Source organism: Lonchura striata, chromosome 5, assembly GCF_050655825.1.
Source record: "Lonchura striata isolate lonStrDom1 chromosome 5, ASM5065582v1, whole genome shotgun sequence".
Taxonomy (NCBI): domain Eukaryota; kingdom Metazoa; phylum Chordata; class Aves; order Passeriformes; family Estrildidae; genus Lonchura; species Lonchura striata.
Genome location: NC_140707.1, coordinates 65,671,128 through 65,694,275, shown reverse-complemented (window position 1 = coordinate 65,694,275; position 23,148 = coordinate 65,671,128). Strand labels below are relative to the sequence as shown.

The 23,148-nt window shown below is 42.0% G+C and overlaps 2 protein-coding genes across 10 annotated transcripts in view; both read right to left on the bottom strand.

The window, feature by feature from the left end:
- PLD4 (phospholipase D family member 4) lies at positions 1-13,927 on the bottom strand. Its single transcript, XM_085580856.1, has 11 exons — positions 13,884-13,927; positions 11,161-11,250; positions 8,807-9,045; positions 7,945-8,128; positions 7,530-7,650; positions 7,047-7,174; positions 6,678-6,878; positions 6,128-6,267; positions 2,973-3,138; positions 1,867-1,963; positions 1-626 (listed from the first exon to the last, which is right to left on the bottom strand). Exons 1-11 carry the CDS (start codon positions 13,884-13,886, stop codon positions 409-411), a joined length of 1,587 nt encoding a protein of 528 aa, XP_085436982.1. The 5' UTR covers positions 13,887-13,927; the 3' UTR covers positions 1-408.
- Positions 13,928-18,881: 4,954 nt separating this feature from the next.
- The window catches only part of CEP170B (centrosomal protein 170B), a 58,339-nt gene continuing 54,072 nt past the window's right edge, over positions 18,882-23,148 (bottom strand). For 8 of the 9 annotated variants that reach the window (XM_085580846.1, XM_085580848.1, XM_085580851.1 and 5 more), the window contains one exon: positions 18,882-23,059. In XM_085580846.1, coding sequence (XP_085436972.1) covers positions 22,824-23,059 — 236 coding nt within the window. In that variant the 3' untranslated portion in view covers positions 18,882-22,823. The remainder of the gene's footprint in view (positions 23,060-23,148) is intronic. The other variant, XM_085580855.1, reaches the window with a different exon arrangement.

Below are 23,148 nucleotides of genomic sequence, written 5' to 3'. Positions count from 1 at the left end.
TTAAGGTGGCCAGGAGTTTATTAAAAATGCTTAAACACATGTAAGCAAACACTGTTAATGTAACCTCTAGGTTGAAATATATAGTTTCTAAAGATAAAATAGCAGAGCAATAATGATCTCTGTCTCTGATATTTGCTTGAATGCCAGACAGCTTGTCGTACAACTGTATCCATTTCATTAACTCTGCAATGAGGTAATCACACACACACAAAAAAAAAAAAAAAAAATCAAACCTCACACATTGACTAGTGGTTTTACAGGTAGAGTCAACTATCAGAAATTCACATGTCACCAATGTGAATGCTACAAGGAAGTGATTTCTCTGACAAAGACAAAAAGAAGAGTTCCTTGATTTGCATGTGAACAAGATTCAAATGCATTTTTTTGTTTCTATTTTAAGTGCACATTTCAATTCACTTCAGGGTCTGCATCCCAGTTACAGTCTTTCTGTCCCTGCACATCTTCCAGATTCACCGCATATTTGGAATTCCAGTCTCGCTCAAAAAGATTTTTCAACTGCTCCTGGATAGGTTGTTGCTTTCTTTGCAGGTTGGTTGAATTCTGTTTGATAATTAGTCCCACGCCAGCTGTATCAGTGAAGTAGTTTTCTGACCAATTGGAAGTCCCTATGCAATGGAAAAGTAGCTGATTAGAAAACATTAATTTCCCAGTGTTCTGTTTGATCTCTGGGCTTTGTTGATTCGCTCTATGACTGCAAATCTCATTAGGACCAACGAGGCAGCAAAAATCAGGTCACCTCCTTCTTATGCCAGACCTCAGGTTTTGAAAACTTGGTATTAACTGCAACCTTGAGGGTTCATAACCTTCTGATTCATTACAGCCTGTGACAGAATGCACAAATCTACTCATAAACATGGTAATAAAGTGCAATATTTGAGTATTAAGAGAAGTAAGAGCCAGTGTTTGACATGGGTTTCAGTGTTTAAAGAAAAAGTCTTTAATTTACTTAATTCTCATCACTTGTTAAAGGAAAACAAAAGGAGAAACTGGACTCCTGATCAATAAACCCTCGGGAGCTGTTCTGAGCTTGACATGCAAAGCCTGCTTCTAAACCAGGCAAAGCTGGAAATCCAGCTGCAGACCTTGTCTAGGGCTCTCTCCAAAGCTACCCCAGCTCAGAAAATCAAGCACTGTGAACAATACACATTTTATCACTTACGCATTTCCCCTCGTGATCGCCTTAGCCAGAAAAATCTGTCAATTCTAGAAGGTGCTTAGGCATGAAAACAAATCATCTGCATATCTGCCTTCAAGTATAAAACAAGTTATTAAAGCATTGAAGGCAATTGGAGCTGTAAACCCTCAGCCAGCTGGAAGATCAGGCTATTTGCTGGTGTGTATTGCTGGGAGGATGAGCTGGCTGAAATGACAGAGCGCTTTCACATCTCCTTTTTAGAGAATGAAATGTAAACACCATCCCAGCTTTAAGGAACAGCACACAGTTGACATTACTGTTTTCTCATTTCCTTTCCTAAACAGTGCATAGAATTAATTCCTCCCAGCAGTTCCTTTTTATTAAAGCACTATAATGTTATATACTGGAGCACCAGCTATCCCTGTGTCACTCTGAGCACACAGGCTGTGAAATTCCCACTGTGCTTGTCACAGGCTGTGCACTCAGCCTTGTCATGCTCTGCTCCTAATGGCTCACAATCATATGAAATAATCTCATACTGAACTTGACCTACATTCTTTTCTCCCCTTCATATCTGTACTTTACCTAGGACAGTCTTTGCTTTATATGGCAAAATGAGGTATTTTTTTGGTATTGCAGCTTATCCTATCTCAGTCTAAGTCCAGTACATCTGGAGATACTGTGACTATTTGGAATAATGGAATACATACCAATGTAGGCTACTTTATCAGTGACCATGTATTTGTTGTGATTTACTCTCCCATGAGGAATGTTTGTGTGATTCAGAACAGGAACAATGAAGAGTTTCTGGAGGGAGAGAAAATAAAACTATTAACACAAATACTAGAGTGAGGAACAGACATCATGATTGGACAGTACATGTTTTCTATGGTTTCAAAGAATAGAAGAGTATGGGAAGAACAAAAGAGAACATACTGCTCTCTGTTATTGAATAGACCATAGAAGAGATTTTACTTCTATCCAAGAAAACTAGCAAATAATACTTCCACTATACATAAAACTGGATAAGCAATTAAGATCAGATACAGAAAATGTTTGCCCCACAATGTTCCATTAGTGGCACAGCTATTATCATTACAGGGCAGACAATAAAATGCAGTTTTAGGCAGCTGTTTAATAGATTGCATTTACCACTGATTGCTGCTCTTATTTTGTGTGAGAATGGGCTGATCACAGACACAAGGGGCACTGTAGGCAACTACTATAATGCCTAACTTTTTGTGTTAACTCTTACCAAAATCTACATTTCCCTTTTTATTTTTTCCCTGAAACTCACTCCTCCTTCTGTGATATTTCTCTGTTGTGATTACTGCATCATGTTGGGAGCATCCACACCATCCCCACTCCACCTGATGCATTCCAGCCTAATGCCTAAAGCCTGTGTGCAATATTTAGTGTTTAAGAACAGATCTATCTGTATAGGTTGACAGCAGAGCCCTCAATTTTTAAAAAACTGATAACAATTTGAGCAATTTAATATATGCCATGCAGGAAAAGGTCTCTGAGAGGAGCACTAAGTTATCATACAAACTGTTACTGTCACAGTGCTCAGCAAAAGGAACTGCCTGGATAATGTCTCAAGTGCCACAGACAGGCACATACCTGATATCACTAGTAGCTTGAAATAGCTGCTTCCTCAAAGATTATATATTGGGCCTTATTTTCACTAAAATGGGAAGCAGTCACTGCAAAAACAGACAACCTGCTTCTCTAAAAGCTAACTTTAGTACACACAAGCAGCAGCTTATTCTCAGGAATCAGTGTGTCTTTCCAAAATCAGGTTTCTTATTCATACCACGTCGACGCTGATGTGGGCGAGTGGGTTGTTGAGAGCACGCAGGGACCTCAGATAGTGGAGCATGGCTGGGTCAGTGTATGCCCAGCAGCTGACCAGGAGCCTGACTTGCACTCTGTGGTTGAAAGCTGCACGTCTCAGGGCATTGTCAATGGCTGGCCAGTATCTGCAGAGATGGAGGGGGGTGCAAAAAGGGATATTTTTTTTTAAAACAGTTCACTAGAAAGCTGTGAAGTTAAACTGAAACTATGAGTGATGATGCACAGATGGGATTTCTGATGTCTATTAAGTGTCTTCCCTGGAGGTACAAGCAAGGTTTCTGCCTTCTACCAAGTCCATTCTTTTCACAGAACGTGTTTGGAGACCTCCAGACTCTGCCAAATTGGGGTGAAATTCATCCAAAAGTTTAATTCTTAGTAAAGTGCACATACAGATACACACACAGCATGGTGCCACCATGCTTATCTCCTAAGGAAGCTAAAGAAAACAATAGCAACTCCAGGGTAAAGCCAGTTCATACAGCACAGAGTAAAAAGGGCAGTACAGAGCCCAGAGGAAAGTCTAAGAACCATCGTGCAGAATATGGCTTTTTCAGGCCCCTGTAGATTATTTCCAGTGTCTGCAGTGGTCCTGTGCCATCAGCCAGTGTGGGCAGGCTCCATCCATCCCTCCCCACCTCTCCCCATCCTCACTGTGTGTGCCCAAGGTAATGGACACAGCTGTGTCCATGTTCCCTGAACATGGGAAAATCCATTTTCCTGACACTTGTGTTGGCTGTAGCTATGGGGAACATTTTTAGCATCCTTCACCCAGCTACACAACACTAAGAGCTGGACAGTGTGCATCCCAGGGCTGGGAACTCCAAACACCCACGTGGGATTTTCATTGCATAGATCCTGACAAATGCTGCACAGAGAGAGATGAGCATGTTTAGTACAGATTGGAGGGCTGATACAGAGAGAGGTCCAGCATTTGCTCACAGTCCCATGAGCAATGATGAATTAATTTGCCTAGCTTAATCCTTTTGGTCTTATGCACAAAGGCCTGAATTCTCTAATCCTCCCCTGTGCATCGTCCTATTGCAATCAATGGCCTGGCCACGTGCTCTGAGGCTCAGGCTTGACTTATAGATCCTGAAAAGCTTGGAAAATCATGCTATTTGAAATGTAATTTTTGAATGGTTTCAATTTTTAAAATATATCAGCTTCTAGTTGATTAACACTCAGGCATTAGACAGCAGCTTTGTTCCCTCTGCCTCAGCTGCTGGAGGAACCTAACCTGAACTAATCAGCTCCAATTCAAGGCACTACAGCTGGTTGCTGTGGAGATAGCCCGAGGCCCTGTGCTGCTTTCCCTGGGCCTTTCAAACTCTTGTTTGCATCTGATCAGCCCTAGGTGTCACAAACTGTGGATTAAGCCTTCAGATGAAGAATAAGGAGTATTAATGCACTCAGTCCTAAGGGGGAAAAGAGACTTTCTGGGAACTTATTCCCAGAAAGAAGAGTGGATTCTCAGAAGATGAGAAACCCAGAAACTCGGTTGTATTACATATAAACTGAAAGTCCTCTGAGGTGTTTGATTTATTAAAGGTATCCTCCAAGTAAAGGCTAGTCTCAAGATTTTGTTTCTTGAATAGTAGAATTATCTGTGTCTATTATCCTAAAATCTTCCTCATAACACACCTGTGCCTCAGCTGAACAACAGAGGCCTTACACAGTTGTGACAGAGGGACATAATGCATGGTATCCTGGATAAACGGCAGCCTAGAGATTACCCTATTCCACAAGACCTGTTGTACATAATTCTTCCACTTGAACTTCTTTCTCAGATTATTTAGGTGGTTGGAAAACTCAGAAATGTTGTAAGCAGATCATTCAGAGCACTTGACTGCACACGAACATCCCAATTCAAGCACATGTAAGAGGATTTGGGAGTCTCAGTGCTGCCCCATGACTGACTAACCTTCTGTGCTGCCCAGGTTTGGGTTCATGTGCAGAGCCTGCCTAGTTCTGCTGTGGCCTTGGGCAGTTTCTGGGGCCATGGCAGTGGTTCACCACGCCCAGGCTCAAGGCCAGGAGGGGACTTTGAGCAGCCTGGTCTGGTGAAAGATATCCCTGCCCATGGCATGGGAGGGGAGGAAGGAGGTGGTCTGCAGCCCAAACCATTCTGTGATTCTGTGATTACTCCAGATCACCACTATCACCTTATTTCTGAAACTGCTGCTGGAACTTAGATGGAATTGTTAAACACAAAACAAAAACCTCAAACAACAACAACAAACCCTCAACAACAGCAACAAAAAAAAAATACACCAACCCCAAACAAACAAAAAACCCAAAAAATTATTTTAGAGGCTGTTTCAGCTCTCACTGCAAAGGTCAGGAGAGTCAAGAACTACCCTCTAAACTACTGGTCAGGTGCATCAAGCAGGAAATAGAGCAGGAAATCAAGACTCTTCAGAAGTAAAGGACAGCAAGAAAGAAAAATGGGAGCAAGAAAGGAGAGCACAGCAATGTTTTCTCTGAAAAAAACTGATGTCAGATATATTTCTGGTGTTTCCTTCCCTCTTAATTCATATGTTGAATTTTGGAGGATGCTGGACCTGTCTGTCCCTAGTATGGCATTTCACAGATTTCTGCTGTGTGTACAGCAAAGGAGGGTGCTCTAAAACACCAGCAAAGCACACAGGTATTGGTAATCATCCTTCCTGCAGCATCAGGACTGGAATCACAGAATCTTAAAATTGTTAGGTTCTGGAAAAGACCTTTAAAATCATGAAGTCCAACTCTCAGCCCAGCACCAGCACCATGTTCACCACTAAACCATGTACTCAAGTGCCATATCCACAGAATTTTTAAACACTTCCAGGGATGGTGGCTCCACTACTTCCCTGGGTAGTCTGTTCCAATACCTGACAACCCTTTCCATGAATTTCTTTTTCCTAACATCCAACCTAAACTTCCCCTGGAACAACTTAAGGCCGTTCCCTCTCATCCTGTCCCTTGGTGCCTGGGAGGCACAGTCTGCAGGATGGTTGTGAATGCAGAGCAAAGGCTCTCTCCATTCTGAGTATTTGCATTGCAGAAGGAGGGGAATCATATAATTTTTTCTTTAAATAGTACAAGTAGCTGATTTGCTCAGGATTAAAAATGTACCTCTTTGGCTGAACAAAACGGCTGGTGGGGAAATATTCCATAACAGAAACATAGACAAACTTCTCTGCCCAACTGATAATACTGAGTATAGCAGAGAGGTCATGGGTACGACCTTCTGGACAAAAAGCTGGAGGAGAAGCCTGTAAAAAAAAATAAAAAGAAAGAAAATTATTAGATCAGTGATTTAATTTTTTTTTTTAACTTCAGACCCCTTTATGTTTAGATCTGTCTAATTTTCATTCAAATATCCCAGAGCACTTGAGATGGACCACCATGCCTTTCCTCATGCCTTCCATATCCTGCTGGGTCAGATACTTACTGATATATTGAGCCTACAGGTGGTTAAAAGAGACCTGCATGCTGTTCCTGCCACACAGTTTGACAGCTTATGCTGGGTTTATCCCTATCCTTTGAACAGTTCCAGGGAAACCTAAGGAACAAATTATTATCCACCTGGAACACAAGCAACTGAGGAGGACTGCTGAAGAAACTTTCCTGCTCAATCCTTAAACAGTTTACAGTCAGTTATATTATTTTCAAACATACTTACAGAAAAATAGGTTTCTGTCAAGATTCCATTAAATTCTACTTCCAGAGGCTGATGTTTGTTGATCTGGGTTGAATAATTAAGAGGCCAAGGACTTGGGATGGTAGCATTAGGATATCCAACATCCCAGTAGGTACTAAATGTTTTCCAGAGGTCTTGGGCCAAGCAGCTGCAGTTATACATCACAGCACCAAACTCCTTCACCTGCAAAGAGAGCAAGCTGTGTCACAGCCCCAGAAGGAGCCACCTTCAGGGGTTTCTTTGCTATTTCTTATGCTCTGACAATATTTTACATCATTATGATTTTTCTCTTTTATCTGCTAGGACATGAATTTTCCCCCAGATTTTTGAATATACAGCAGCAGACATTACCTGAGATAAAGATCTCCAGTCCATGTTTGCACTACCAATATATATGTGTTTCATGTCTACTATCCAGAATTTGCTATGCAACACTCCTCCTGTCAAACGTCCAAAATCAATCTTTTTCACATGAGCCCCTGAAGAAAGATGGAGAAGGGGAAAAAAGAGTTTAGATACAAGATGGAGATGGTTCTTCAACAGCCAGAACACATCTGCATGTCTGACTCTTGAAGGCAGTAACAGCTACCAAAACTCACAAGCACTCATTCCTGGGAACACAGTAACTTGAAAAAAATATGCAAAATGTGAACATTTAGAAAATCCTAAAGAGCACGGCAACACAGAAAGAAAGCATGAACTAATGAGCAAATAGTGCTTGTCCTGTGAACCCATTGAAGCACTATATCAGAAGAGGCCTTGAAGACCACTTTCCCACAAATGCCTTTTTGCAATACAGAAGCTGTGAGTGGATCACTGAAGGGAAATAATTACCTTTTTCCTCCAAAAGCTCAAGGTCCCTTGATTTTGTAGCCAGAGTTGGTGAACTTGCTGCAATATACAAAGAGACATTCTCTGCAAGTAACCTCTCAAACCTCTGCAGAATATCTTCACCCTGTGTGGTACATTGTTATTTTTTATATTTTGTTACAGAAGCTGTAGTAAGATGTATGCAAGGGCAGTGTTACTAATGGGTACTTTATTTGAAGAACACCAGCACAAGGAAGGTCAGAATTTTCACTATTTCAGTCTGACTTGACTGAAGGAGGAAAGTTGGAGTGTTGCTTCAGAACAGCATGGAAAACCTTCCTGGATTTGCAGGAAGAGTTAAGCAATGTCTCTGGGAGACAGACCACATGGACATGAGGAAAAACAACCACAGACGTGCTTGCTGTTGATTTTACCTTACCTGCTTGGAGGAGGAGTCATTGACCCCAATATCCTTCCCAGTAAGAGACCAATAGTAAGAAGCCACGTGCACTTGTTCCTGGGCTAGATCGAGCAGCCTCGTCCAGGCTTGGTACAAGGGTTTGGCTGCAGTGCTGTTTATCTCGAAGGGTAAGTCATAAGGAACATTTTCCACGAGTTCAAAGCTGCAATGGCAATGCTGTGTTGTGAAGCAAGTGACTGTGACCCCAACAGGACACCAAGCATCTGTCAGGCCACATAGTTGGCCATGCTGGGTGTCAGCCTCCACAGCAAGCAGGGTGAGCTGGACAAACAGGCTGGGAGTGCTCTCTACCCCTGGTTTTTGTAGCCAGGCTTATATTGTTGTACAGCGACCTCCCCAGTTCAGCAGAATGGTTTCTCAGTAGCCATTCTGAGCTTTTTATTTCACCATGCCTGAGATGTGGAGAGAAGGAAGCCCCCATAGCTGGGTGTTGCTAGGGTACCCTCTTCACCCTCTCCCAGCACAGACATTCCCCATTCCCTGCCCCTCCAGCATCTGAGAAACCACTGCTCTGCCAGCTGGTCACTCTGCTGTGACAGAAAAGGAGGATGGCTGGGGGTGGCAGAGGAGGAACTGAGCTGAGATGAGCATACAAGCATAGGACTGGAAGAGGAGCTGTGACACTGACCCTACTGTCCCTCACAGCAGCAAACTACCAATTACCCAATGCCTAACAGCACCCCCACTCTTCCCAAATTAGTGGTGTTTCATCACTTATGATACAGTGGGAAGAGAATAAAACCCATGCTGATATTATCAGTACTGCAACTATTTCTCCCTCTGGTGATGACTTCTCCGTGTGCCATCTAACCTGACTCACCTGCAGGACTCATTGGATTTCTTGGTGCCCTCCTCGGTTATTGTGGTTCTTGGGAGATCTCCATAGAGTCCTTCTTCCTCTGGGAGATCTCTGTACAGTCCTTCTTCCTCCTCCACCTTTCTGTAAATGCTGACAACTGCTGCTTCTTCTCCATCAGCATCAACTCTGCTGTCCACACTCAGGAAGTAAAAAGCCATCAGGACAAGACCAAGCATCAGAATTGCCCCTAAGATTAGAAACTAGAACAGAACCCAGAGAGGAGAAGATGATTTAAGTGATCACCAAGACATTGATGTACCAGCTAATGGATGACTACCTGTTCAGGTGAATAAATCACAATCTCTGAATAGGAGATCTGCTTGCAGCTACTGCCAGACAGTTCTTAGGTGCAGCACTGAAAGTGAGGAACAACTGTTCAAGGTCTCTTGGCCAGGGCCCTGAGCAACCTGATCTAGTTGAAGATGTCCCTTCTCTCTGCAGGGGGATTGGATTAGATGACCTTTGAAAGGTCCCTTTAAACTCAAATGAGGTGCAGTGAGAGGGACCAAAACTTGCTTAAATTATTCACGTTGAAACCCCAAAATCAGGGAAGAAAGGTAAACAGAGAGACAGGAGAATAAATTGAAGAAAGGAAATGCTAAAAAACAAAAGAGAAAATTCTGAAACTAAGTGAAAACAATAAAAGCCAATGGGACGACATGACATGCAGGGAAATGGACCAGAGCTTGCCCAATTGATCCTCATTGAAATGGCAAGATTTCTTTCCCTTTCCTGAAAGGAAGGATTTCCTGAAATTTCATGAAATCTTGCAATGAGAGAATCAAGTGGAACAAACACTCTGGAAAGGAGATATGATCAAATAAAGTGCAAAACAAAAGAAAAAAAAATTGGAAATGGATTGGTGTTGGTTTATGTGACTACTGTGATTTTTCCATGTTTTGGTTTAATATTTTTGTGCCAACATATCAATCCTTTGTTTTTTCCCCAAATTTTGTGATTATTTTGTCACTGATTAGCTTTATTTTAGCACAGGACCAATGGATGTTCAACAAAATTTCTACCAAAATCAAAACAGGGAAATTTCTAACACAAGTTTAGCTGTGGGATTAAGCCAAGCACTACCATAAAAAGGAAGTTTGTGTTGTCAGGGGAGAAAAAAGAAGCAGAAAGTGTCAGAGGCAGAGGCAGAAAGACATTTTGTGGTTTCTGAACACATTCTGGTTTTGTCTTAAACCTCCCTTAACTGAAACTACACAGATCTCATTTATCCATGTGCACAGTATTCCCATGTCATTCTAGTGTGCTTTCTTTTTTTTCCTGAATGTAGATGGAAAAAAACCACAAAAGTAGCCTGGCTACCTGGTAGCTTCAGGTCTGCAGTCCAGCTGCTCACATGCTGAAAATTACAGCACCAGGCTCTAAATGCTGCCCTGTACCGAGCAGGAAAAGACAATCAGCCACACATGCAGATCTATTCCCCCACCCAGTAATTATCATGTCTGGCTCCCCATGGCAATCTGTGGGAGCTGGAACCATCCAGCACCCTGTGATAGGCAACATGGACTTCAGAGCTGAGCTTCTGAGCTTCCAGGCAGGAGAACTGAGTCTGGGGGTGGTCGTGAGGCTGTGGCCATAAATCTGAGCTAAATCAAGCACATGGGAAAACCACACAGAAACCACTTGCGTCTGAAAGTTTCTGTTTCATTTTCTATGTAGATAAAGCTTCTTGCTTTTAATCTTCTCTGCTTTGCTCAAAATCTACAGTGCTGACATGGATTTCAGGCTGTGATTTGAATAAAATAATCATCTTTAAGTTATCTACTTAAATTTTTGCCCTCTGGCTTGTTCTCCACATTACCACAAAAAAAAAATCTCACCCATTTTTAACAGATCCACATTTCATCACATGAACACATTAGCAAGACTTAGACAGGTTTTAGAAGACATTTCTAAGGTAAAAAATCTATTTTGAAGTCACATCATGGCTGTCACCATGCTACACACTGTGATGTCCAGGTACTCTGGGCATCTGAATAAATGAACAAATGAATACATGAATAAATGCTGTGCCAGTGGTGGAAGTGAGGCTGTTTGTGTGAGCATGGTTTCCTTGTCCTGAGCCAGACAGAGCTGCAGGATTTATCTCCACATTACTCCCTCTGGGCAAGGTTTGATCAGTCTACCAGATAAATCAGTGAGGGTTTTGTCACTCAAGTGTTTACAAATAGGATTGAAACCTACTTAGATTTCTAAAATGGCCAATAAAATCATTCTTCTTAACCTGTTATTTCTTTTCAGAAATGTCAGCACAATCTCAGCTCCTGTAAGCAAATGTGGTGTATCCCAATAATTACCGTTTTGACGTCTTTTTGATTGTTCACGCCTAATTTCATGTTGGAGGACTCATTAAACATCAGGGATGTTTTTAATGCTTTTTTCACAATCTGAAAAACAGAAATGTATGCAAGGGGAAAAATAAAGCTTTATGACAACATTTGTGTACACTCAATTACAGATAAAAAGTGCGGGTTACTGCTACTGCTTTACACAATGCTCTGAGATTTGAGTGTGGATCTGTGCAACACCCTCCCTGTATTATGGGTCTTGAGTGACATTAACAAATCCCAAAGTGACAGAGAGATATGTCCCCATAGTTTTTCCCCAGTGCTGTCTACACACAAAAATCCCTGCAGTAATTAATGTGCAAACAACTGCATCGCTGCCTCTTCCAGCCATCCTTCAACACCCACTTTTGTCCTGTTGCAAGTGAACATATTTGCCAACAAGCAGTAATTAAATGCAGAAGCAGTGGGTGATAGTTTGCAGCATCAGTCTCATCCTGCATGTGACTCTGTCGGGCTTCTGCTCTCTTCCTGTGCCCGTGAGTTGTCTTCAATGCCAGTGCCTCTTCCAGAAGTGACTCTGCTAAGGGGACAGAGACCAGGCTGAAATACAAACTCCCCTTCTCCCCTGTTGCAGTCATGACTCTGGAAAATAAGTTATCTTCTTTTCCTTCTCAGGCAGTATTTCTCCAATCTTGTGTTTCCATCAGCAGAGGCAACCAAATACCAAAATATGCCAATATGGCACCAGATGGCCAGACAGGGGGAGTTGGCACTTGCCTATTTTACCTTCTCAAAAACTTGACACATGCCCAGTGGGTCATGAATCATCCCAGCATTGGCAGAGGTGAATTTACCCCACAGGAGCCTGATGACACTTTTCATTCTCAGAAGCAAGAAGCAAATCCTGGGGTACAGCAGATCTCAGAAGGTGCTACCAGATGATACCACCACCTGTCCAGTCCCTGCCTCTGACCCCTGAGCCACGGGGCTTTTGTAGCCTGGAGGATGAACCTGCTGCAGTGGCATTGGATGTGGAGCTGCTCTGTGGGTGGCCACACTCAAGTTTTCTGTAGGAAGGATCCTGCCAGACCTGTCCCATCCATCTTGCCATGTGTTCACAGCTTTCCTCACCTGAACTGGGTGGGCTTATGGTGCCTGCCCATAATGAGAGAATGACAAAGATGGAAAAAGTGGAGACAGAAGAAAAGGTACAAACACTCCTGCTTAAAAGCAGGACTGGAGCTGCATAGAAAAAGCCCTGTTTCCACTTCAGGACCTGTTATATTGTTGTTATCAGCTGCAATCACTCCAGCAGGGCCCACTTCCCAAAGCAGTTTTACTCACACTTTTCACTGTCACTTCTGTTTGCTGCCCCAGGCTCAGCTGCAAGCTTTTCTACTAGAAATAGTTACAAATGCTGGCAGGTAAGCATCCATTCTTCCAGCCCTGGAGAAATGGAGTGGCTGCCAGCAGTGAAGGACAGTTGGCCATTCCCATAGCTCTGAAATCCCAGTTCATGTTTTCAACACTGTATAAAGACCCAAAGAGCTGACAGCCCAAGCAGATGGGGGATATAACCCACCACAGAAAGAAAGGTGTGTGACACAAACAGACATGGGAGGAAATGGTCACACTCCAACCCAGAAATCTTAGTGGGAAGAAAGGGAAGAGACAGGAAGATGTGAAAGAGTTGGGTAGAAAGTGAGGTAAAGGTATTTTAAAAGAGGAGAAGAAAGGCATCTGACAAACAGCAGCAGCTCTTCAGGCTGGGCCAGGAGAGCCCACTGAGGCTGCAGGTCACACTCTGCAGCCTGTGACTTTGGCACAGCTGTCCCAGTCAGCTGGGCTGGCCAGGAACAGCCACCGTGAGCGTCCTCATCACAGAACTGGAGCTAAGAGCTGTCCCTCTGGCTCCCTCGTCCCTCTGGCTCCTGAAGTCACATCTGGTGACCCAGGCAGTGTCTTGGTAAGAAACTGCAGGTATCAGTGCTATTAGAGCCACATGATGGCCTCAGATGGATGGAGCTTACCAGAAACAACTTGTTTCACTTCTCTTTTTCAGCAACAGCTACAAAATGTCTTCCAAAAGCAGCGTTTTTCTTAAATATGAAGATGAACAGATTTTGTATGTGCTGTGATAGAATCATCTACCATTCTGCTCAAACAAAGCCCTTCTTGATGTTTTTGACTGGTGATGGGCTGAAGTCCCACCTGCTGTACAGAAGTTCTGAGAACTGCTCTAAAACAGTTTAATTTTCAAGAAGGGAAACATCACAGACAAAACCAGAACTCCTAAGAATAATACTGTAGCTAGTCAGCAATTACCTACAGCTCCCTCAAAGCTTTCAGGGCTCTACCAGCTGCCAGTTTCAATGACTGAATGAACTTCATCCAAGAGCAATAAATATAAGCACTACTTAGCATTGCTTCACAGGCTGGGACACCAGCTAATACCAGTCTGCTGAGTACCCACAGGACACTGCTGTTTATAACATTAAGGTTGCTTTCTCCTTGCCTCTGAAAGACTTTGAGTATTCTGAAGTACTCTTGGTACTTCTTTTCTCCACCAGCAACGAATTGTGTCAGACTTTGAATTTCAAACAGAAGAATGTGATTTTTCACTCTACCAAATCCTCCCCAGGAGCTGTTTGAAGTTCCTCAGATGAACAAGGTGCATTCATCTCTCCATGGCTACCCCCCAGCTCTCTCAAGATGATGACAAATGTACTTACCATCCTGGAAAGCCTCCTCTTGTGTGGATGTCCCACTGTATTCTGAAGTTACTCCCAGCCTTTTGTACAAAAGGCAATACTCATGCTCTGTCAGCACATTTGTTTAGGGTTCTTCTGGTTTTTTCCCCCTCCTGCTGTAGATCACTTCCTCTTAGACACCCAGTTTCACAACATGTACTGACAGAGTACTAAATTATCCTCCAGTTGTTGTGACCCTGTTCTTAAACTCCAGATCCTGATCTTCTCTTGTTTGCCATAACTTGCTCTGTTGGATGGCAGAGCATCCACTCAGTGGTGGAAAGTCAGAGTCCACATCAGCATGAGAAGACACTGGTTGGAAGGACTGCTTGGTTTTGGTGCTGTTAGCAGCCCAAACATGCCTCTATTTTCACTGCATTATTCTTAACTAGAATCTTCATTCTAAGCAGGCAAACAAACCCTCCAAAACAACCTCTCTGCAAAGTTTTTCTTGAAAGCACAAACACAAGGGAGCAAGCCAGCTCCTTTGAAACAATGCAGTCCTCATCTTGAACACGTGGCATTTGGAATTTGCAGTTGAGGGGTTATATCTGACATTGAGTTTAGGGCAGTTTCTAAGAAATTATGCCTTCTATAAAAATCCAAAGGCTGCACCTCAGCTGACACAAATCACAAATCACTCTGCTGGTTTTCTCCAGGCAGCCTCTCGTTCCTACTGAACCCCAGGATGCAGTTCCCTAGTGCAGTACCAGAGGAAGGATGCTGTAAGGAGTCAATGGAGAGACAGCTTGGAACACAAGGCTTTAGCACACCTTATTAAACTCCTGAAGGTGGAAAAAACAAGGAGCCAGAGGATAGGTCTGGTACAACAGAAAGACAGCTTTCCCTGGGAAACTGCAAATGCCATGAGTCTTCTGCTTTCCTCAAGACTAAAACACAAGCATGAAGTCAAAGAAGCTCAAAAAGTAATTAGTGGAGCAGATAGGACACCTCTCTGCCCAGCCACCTCACTCCTTAATTTACTGCTATGCACAGATCACTGATCATGGGAGCCATCCCAAATCTCTGGATTTACAACAGGACTTAAAAACAAAGCAAAGGCTGCTGCTGTCCCTGTAGACCCAAATTACCAGAAAGCTGAAGGCAGGATCTGCAGCCAGTGAAAAGAGCTCCAAAAAGCCACCCCTGCTAAAGATCCAAATCACCCCCAGGAAGTGTCCCTGGCCCTCAGATGACTTCAGAGGCTGAGCATTCCAACTAAATATTTCAGCAAAGCTCCTGCTTGTGTGCAGGACTGAAATCCTGGCATGAACTGTGTCAGCATGAGTCACAAAAGCTCTGACTGACTTCAGGATCAAACCACACAGGCAGCAGCACCTTTTTATGAAGTTCAGGATTTATCATTTATGTCTCCAATATCACAAGTTCGGTTTAAGAGGGTTGTATCAGAGGAAGAGCAGTTTCCAGGAAAAGGAGTACTCTGTATTTCTCCTCTTTGTCAGCTCTCTAACCACTTGCAGCACTGATAAACTCCACTGTCCTCCATTCCAGCTGCAAAATCCTGGATTCCTTCTCATCTGATCACATACCAGCACAACCATTCCGCATTTTTGATCCTACTAACAGTTGTAGCTATGACAGATTCAAGATGGAAGAGGATTTATGAGTAGAGTATGGTTCTATTTGACCAATTCATGCAGCTGGGGGGGAAGAAAGAAAAAAAGAATAGCAAGTTTTAGAGCAAACAGGAAATTTTCTTTATTCTTCCTCTTCCCCATCTCTCAGACAAGGCTCTTTCTGCCAGCTGCTCTGGCTGATTTGCCACCATCCCACACAGAAGAAATGCATCTCTTGCTGCACGGTTGGGTGGCATTCTGTGGTTAACACATTCCCTCTAAAAATCATGCCTGGACTTCCAGTTTGTTACAGGGTACATTAAAAGATACAGTGAAGGAGTTTTTCTGCCTGTGTGGGAGGTTTGCTAAGAAGAAACTGCCAATTTAATGCATTCTCATCTCTGAGAGCTAATTATGGACAAAAACATCAGCACCACTGCAGAGATTACTACAAAACTACACTTTCTGTTCCATGAGAACAAGGCTGGGCTGCAAATACCAACAGCTGACAGAAGGATACGAGGCAGGAGTAGTCAAGGTCTGTACCATTGAAAAGTAAAATGCTCTATTTATATTTTGTGCCAAAACATTGTATATTTAAACTAGCTGGGGTGGGGAGGGGAAGTACCCAAAATAAATTATTTCATGTTTAAAACTGGGAAGTGATTCAGCTGACAAGCCAAGGGAAAATTTCAAAGTCCAAATAAAATTGTGATTTGTTTGGAAGTATTTTTCAAGATTTACTCAGTTTGCACTTTAAAAAATATTCAGTAAATTCACTAAGATATCTGACCATGGATTTGAAACACTTAACTTGAAATATTTAACTTATATGGAATAATTTTATTCAGCCTAAAATTAAATACTGAATACCTGCCAGCCATGTTTTGTTTGGAAAAATATTTAGTTGAAAACAAATAAATAAATCTGTGATTCATATAGCACAAGAGACTGCAGAGTCCTTTGCTGTCTCAGTCTTGTCACTCATCTTTTGTAGCACTCACTCTCCAGTCACACCTGGAAAAGACAACCTGCAAATATTAGGAAAATACTTCAGTGTATGTGGGACTCAGATTCAGTCAAAGAAAGAAACTGAGAGTTTCTAGCCAGGCAGACACCTGGGAAAGATCTGGAGAAGAATGTAAATAATTCTTTATCTCTCTTGTTTTTCACATTGTTTATAGTGAAGTTCTATCACTGTGCATCAAGCACTCTGCACCAATGCTTTGAGTTGTTTTCACTTCAGAACCAATGGATTTGGTCCTCACGAAGCTCAGTATAAAAGAGCAGTGTATTTTGAATAAATCAGTTTTACACTCACAGCCTTCTGATCTAGTCAGTCTCTTCATTCCCATCCTGCCTCGACAGCGACAAGTGTATGCTGTGTTGAATGTATTTCCTATTATAAAAATAATATTCCTTCTCTCTTTCTGTGGTTATTGCTCCAAACCTCACCCAGGCCTCTGGATCTCCTGTTTGGGAAGTGTCTGCAGGTGCTAGGTGGATGCTGTATTTTGGGTTTTTTGGTGGTGTTGTTCCTTCCTGTGATCTGAATGTTGACAGAAACATTTAGTACTGAACATACCATTTCCAGCACCAGCTCTTTTGGCAAGTACAGTATATCCTGTATTTTCTGTTCAGAGGAGAAAAGGCTTAATGAGGGCAGAGTCCTAATGAGTGCTACTTTCTTATATTATTTTTCTTGGCTTCTCTTGCTCAGCCCACATCACTCACGGAGCTCAGCAGCCAACCCCCTAAAACACCTTTTCTAGGTAACTGCACAGGGCAGCTCCTGTGTGCTGGTGCTCAGTCTTTGCAGGGTTGCATCCAAATGGTTGCACCCACTACAGAAAGCAGCACCCCTGCAGGCAAACTGCCCCCTGCTCCCCTCACCAGCCCCACCTCACCAGCTGAGACCTGCAGGGCTCTGCCTTCAAAGCCCAAGGATGTCCTTGCTGAGAAGAACCTGGTGCTCTCCCACCATCACGTGGGCAGAACCCAGCAGATGGGGGTCTACTGCTGGATCTTCACAAACACCCAAAAAGGAGAACCTGTCTCCTCCAAAGAACTAAAAGCTTTGTTCTGAGAAAGGATCCTGAAACCCTGCTGAAGGCAAAGTGTTCTGGTGTTCCCTGCTGTGCACATGTGGAAAACCAGGCTCTATTTCCCAAAACAGCTGAGGCTGTTGGAGAGCCAGGCCTGCAGCTGAAGGCTCAGCAGGAAGATGCACAGAGGAGATCATTACTTTTCCCATCTATCCTTTATTTTTCAGTTCTAGCAGCTTTCATTATGTTGCAAATAGTTTTGGCTACAGTTCCACTGCCTCTTATGTTTATTCAGTCAAACTGTTAAAAATTAATGAAGTGGGTGCACTATTGATTTCAAAAGGGCCCTTTGCACAGCATCCCAACTCAAACACTGCTCCATACTGTCAGGGAAGCCTGGGGAAAGGCAATTGTCAGTGTGTAATGCAGCCCTGCATTGCAGGCAGCACAGAAAACCTCTGCAGACACAGCACACAAATTAAGCTTCAGAAGGCTTTTTAATAGAGGCAATAGATTTATTTTTAAATACAAAATCCCTCCCTAAAACTTTTAAATGTAAAAGATTTTCATATGCAAGTATCTAATGGAAAGGTAACAAGGGGATGGAAAATCTCCCAGTAATTCTAGTTAGGAACTAGTATTTTCTTCCTATATCTGTTTTAGTTATTGCTGGCAAACAATGCCATGTTTTCATCAGCTGCATGTGTTCTGCTTCCTACAGGAGCTATGCTAATGCAGAGTCTCACGTGGCACCAGGCAGGGTGGGGGAGGCTGAAGGCAGTGCAGAGGAGGAGGAATTAACATTATTTCTAAAGTGCCAGGAAGGATGCAAAGCTCAGACAGAACTGCTGGAGGGAAGGAAAACATTAGTGGAATGAAGGAAAACAGGAAAACATCAAAAACTATTTCACAGACAAATAAACTATATATGTATCTAAAAAAAAAAAAAAAAAAGAAAGCCTAGTAATGAATCTGCAATTACATACCTCCTGGGAAATGATCACTTCCAGGCTGGATTCAACCACCATGTTAATAATCATGACAATGAAACAAAAGAGCACTAAAAATTAAATAAAGTATCACCATAAAATACTGAAGTGTGGTTCCTTCATGTTAAAGGGACTTAGGGACTTGAATCCCACAGGTTCTGGGAGAATAAGGGGACTCCTGCTCTTTGGAGAAGGACCTGCCCAGCCACAGGTGTCACCAGGACTGATCCAGCTGTGCTCTGAGTCTTCAGTTGCTGACTTTTCTATCATTGCACTGCACTTAACACCAGTGAGAACAGGCAGTTCAAACAATCCATCCACCAAACACACATCCTCCTCCAAATTAATGCACAAAATGCACCCTCGCTGTCACATGATAAAAGAATGATTTATTAGAGCAACTTTATGATAAAATTATATAAAATAACAATTTGGTTTTTTAAAGACATCCACAATATCACCTTGAAACAAAATGTACAGATACTGCCTATAATCCAAACAAAAAAATAAATTACTGTTCAAAAAAAACCACAACAAACTGAAAAGTGGAAAGAAATCAGGGCAGAAGAAACAAATCAAAATTATACACAGCATTTCAAGAGGGCGTGGAAAAGAGAAAGTCATTAATCGATTCAAGTTATACAAACGTGTTTCAGCTTTACTCTCAGACAGCTCAGCTTGCATTTGTGTTGCATGCAAATGGAATGATCCAGTGAACAGTTCAGAACAGCAGAATCAGCAGCATAACAACAGCAGAGAGTGAAATAGGCACAATTCAGCACGGGGCACATTGAAAGTGAACAGGTAGTTCTGTCTGGTCTTTGCAAAAGTTATACACATTTACCAACTTCAAAAATAGCTAGTGTGATCTGCAAAACAAGAAAAAACTAGTAGAGTCTTGCACTTAAATACTTTACACTTTTTTATCTTTTTCTGTCTCCTTTTTTGTCAGTAGGCTGTATGTAAACATTCCACTAATTGTACCTTTTCTAAAATACTCAAAGATGATGCAGACGTTCTTTCCTCCTGGAGCATGACCACAACAAGACACCACCACAGATCCAGCTGGGTCCTCGCTCCCAAAGCTCCTACACACCCTCACAGGAATTTACATTCATGCCATCAGAACAGAATAACAGGATTTTACATTTGAAAGTGTCGAACTGAAAAGTTTTCAAGTATAGTGGAAGAGCTGAGGGCTGGGATTTTGGAAGGTGCTCAGGGCATCAAGCACCCAAAGCATATGGAAAATCCAAAAGGACCTGAGCACTTGCTTCCCCAAGACTTCGAAAATCCCAGCCTTGGTTACATTGCTTTAGTCAAACACAAAACACAGAAAAGCAAAGTGGCCCAGGAGTGACACACAGGGCAGGGTCACCCCTGCCAAGCTCAATGCAGGGCCCATCCACAGCTCACGGGAGCCAGCAGCAATCTCGTGCACTGACCCTGGGCCCCCCCAGATACACCACTACACATGGGTCAGGTTCACATTGAGTCACACAGGCATGTTTCCATGGCTGCATACAGTACTGCTTGTAAGAACCAACAATCAGCAAAGGAGTGGATAGCTCTTTGGCTTATCTGGAGCAGACAAGAGCACACAGTACTTCAGAAGCGCTGAACACAAGAAAAAAAATATGTTGCGTTTCATCGTTGACTAGCAAAACCTTTTCAAATGCAAAGATCCAAGAATGAGCATTGTGTCAGGACACAGAAGCATTTTACAGTTTGGCTGAGTCACAAATAAAATCAAGCTGTGCATCCTCCCTGCCTTCACACACTCATTTACAAATCATCAAGAGACACTGATTGTTGCATCCTCATTAGTCATTTGAAGAGGTACTGTATTTTGCAGGTTGATTTGATGTAAGGTGGCTGTGGACTTGCTCTCTCTAGTTCAGAAGAGAGCAACCAAGGGAGAAAAATCCCTCCCTGATGTGTTCAAGAATCAAAGAAGAATCAAGCAATTTTCAAATGAAAGTAAACAGAAGTCCCATCAAGGACACACTGCAGAGAAACAGAATCCACCTGCGCATAGCCATGAAGATGTGGAAATAACAAATAATCAGAGAAATTGGATGTACATCTTAGTAATTCACTCGTCTCTACAGCAAAACTGAAACTAACAGCAACACCTTATCTGTGAAGGTCCTTCAACTCCTAGTGAGTTGGGGTAGCACCTGGTCAGTTCAAACCCTAAGAAGGGCTTGAAAAATTGTGTTTCATATGTCAGGAACATTACCACCACTTATGATATTCACCAAGGACACAGTCAGGTATTTCAAGAAAAGACAGATTGGGATCAACAACTGAATTAACACATTCAGATAGTGCGCATATTACAGGCAGAACAACGTCAAGGGCAAATTCTTTTTATTCTGCATTCATCTATGTGAGATCCAGCAGATTTCTTCATGGAAGGGCATCTCCACACAAGCAGATGAGCTTATAGCCTACTGGAAATCTTGGAAAGATATCTTCACCTACTATTTACCAGCCAGCGTCTTGCAGGCTCAAAAATAAACTAATGACGTGTTGACATATTCCCATTTTGGGACCCATCTTGTCTCTGCTGCAATTGATGGAAAGCTCTCACTGGCTCCACCAGGAAAGCAATCACCTTCTTCACTAGTAAGGTTTTTGTGAGCACCCCTATTTATTTAAATTATTTTAACAGGTTCCCACTGTTACAACATCCTAGCAGAAAAGCTCAGGTAACTACTGAAGCTAACTAAGGAATCCACTACTCACCCCAAAATATAGAGTCAGCACACAAGAAGCAGTCAAGCTTGGGAAACCATTTTCACTGGTTAAACTATATAGTGTATGAGGGTAAAGTGGAACTCATCTGCTCACCTTTCCCATTAAATGTATCCTCCACAGCTACAAAAGAACTTATTTACCTGATTACTATTTGTTGACCTGGAAGAATGAAAAAGGAATAGATACAAGACAGAAAAAACTGGGAGCAAACACATCTGGAAGAGATCCCCTCAAAATCAAATTTTTTGCTCTTAAAGCAACAAAACTTGCTTAGTGTTTTGCAGTTTAACACAGAGACAGAATATAAACCCTAACTTTTGTTAAATAAGAAATTGTTCAAACAACTGTGCACATTCCTTAGTGTTTCTAGGATTATAACGGACCAAAAATTAAATCCAGAGACAAAAATCCCAAATGTACCTGTACAAGTGCTTGAAACTGTTGAATAGTTTCTGAGGAACACCACCATAGTGGCCTTTGCAAGCACTTTTGCATTGGAAAAAAAATTCATAAGAGAACTAGCCATAAAGGTGGAGCTACATCAAAGCCATATCTTTTCAGTGCTGTCAAGTGATTGCACTAGTTCACAGCAACTGTGTAATTGAGTTTATTCCATGAGCCATTGGAACAGATGGTTTTCTTTGCAACTGGGTAATTGCAAACATCTTAGTCTTTGGCCCAGCCAAGAGCACTTGTAGCTCATTAAGAAAAGACTGTATATTTAAATTAAAAAAAGAAAAGCAGCTTAAAGACAGCATTTGTACCAAAATCATGAAAATTTGGCAAGCTAAATTGTAAAATATAACTTTCTGTACCTACCCCAAACTTTGGGTCTGAAATATAATCAAAAATAGTAGCTGCATCAGTAGTCTTGACATTCATACCATTATTAACTTTTATACTTTCCCAAGAGAAAAAGCAAATGGGTTTATTCTGTCTTGTTTTGGTTTTTGGACTGAAAAACAGATGCACAACTTCAGTCTGGTTGTTTTTTTATGACTGCTGAAAGGAAATCTTACACAACTGCAGTAAGGATTTCTCTCAGAAACCTATGATATTGCACAGTCATTCTGTTGGATTTGCAAGTTGATTCCAACAGAGTTGTAATGCTTCACTTGTACACTTAAAAAAAAATGTAATCAAATAAAATCCAAACAAACATAGTACCAAAAAAGTGTGGGTTTTTTCAACTTGAACCTCATTACAACTGAATAGTTATAAACAGTCCAATGCAAGAGCACTTTAGCCTCAGCAGTATTGAATGGAAAATATGCAAAGCCTGTTTTCTTATGGCACACTGGAAGAATAAATGAGTAATTTAGTAAAAATCAGTTTGCCTCTGTGCTGAGTATGTGCTGCTCCACAGTGCTAGTCTTGTTTAAAAGGCATACACAGACTTTCCATTCACCCTCACAGCATAGATTTTTCTTTTTTGTGCAACATGTTAGCAATCTAAACAACTGCTCCACACAAACTGTCCACAAACCACTCATACACAATACTAATGCAACAGTAGATTACAGTATAACAGCAATACAAAATATTGTATCAGATCACATATTTCTCTCCATCTGGAATGAAATTTGACTCTTGTAAGCTAGAAGACCCACAGTTCGATTTCTGAGCGTAGTTTCTCATCTGTGCTAGGGACAAAGTCTCCAGTGTGGACCCAGAATTGTTAGCAGTCCTGACTTTAGTGGCTGTAGTTTGTTTAGCAGCAGAAGATGCTTTGTTACTGGTAACTATATCCAAGTTTCCAGTAGGGTCAATGATAGCGTTTATGACTAGGGAAAAAAAAAAAATGACATAAACACATTAGCAGCAGACAGTAAAGTTTCCAAACAGAAATTTGCTGCCTTCATTTTGAAAGCAG

Excerpts from the sequence above, each read along its gene's own strand:
- PLD4 (XM_085580856.1), bottom strand. Across the intron at positions 9,046-11,160 it reads ATCAAAAAGACGTCAAAACG|TTTCTAATCTTAGGGGCAAT; the intron begins GTAATTATTGGG and ends GTTCTGTTCTAG. Across the intron at positions 7,651-7,944 it reads ATGACTCCTCCTCCAAGCAG|GGTGAAGATATTCTGCAGAG; the intron begins GTAAGGTAAAAT and ends TGTACCACACAG.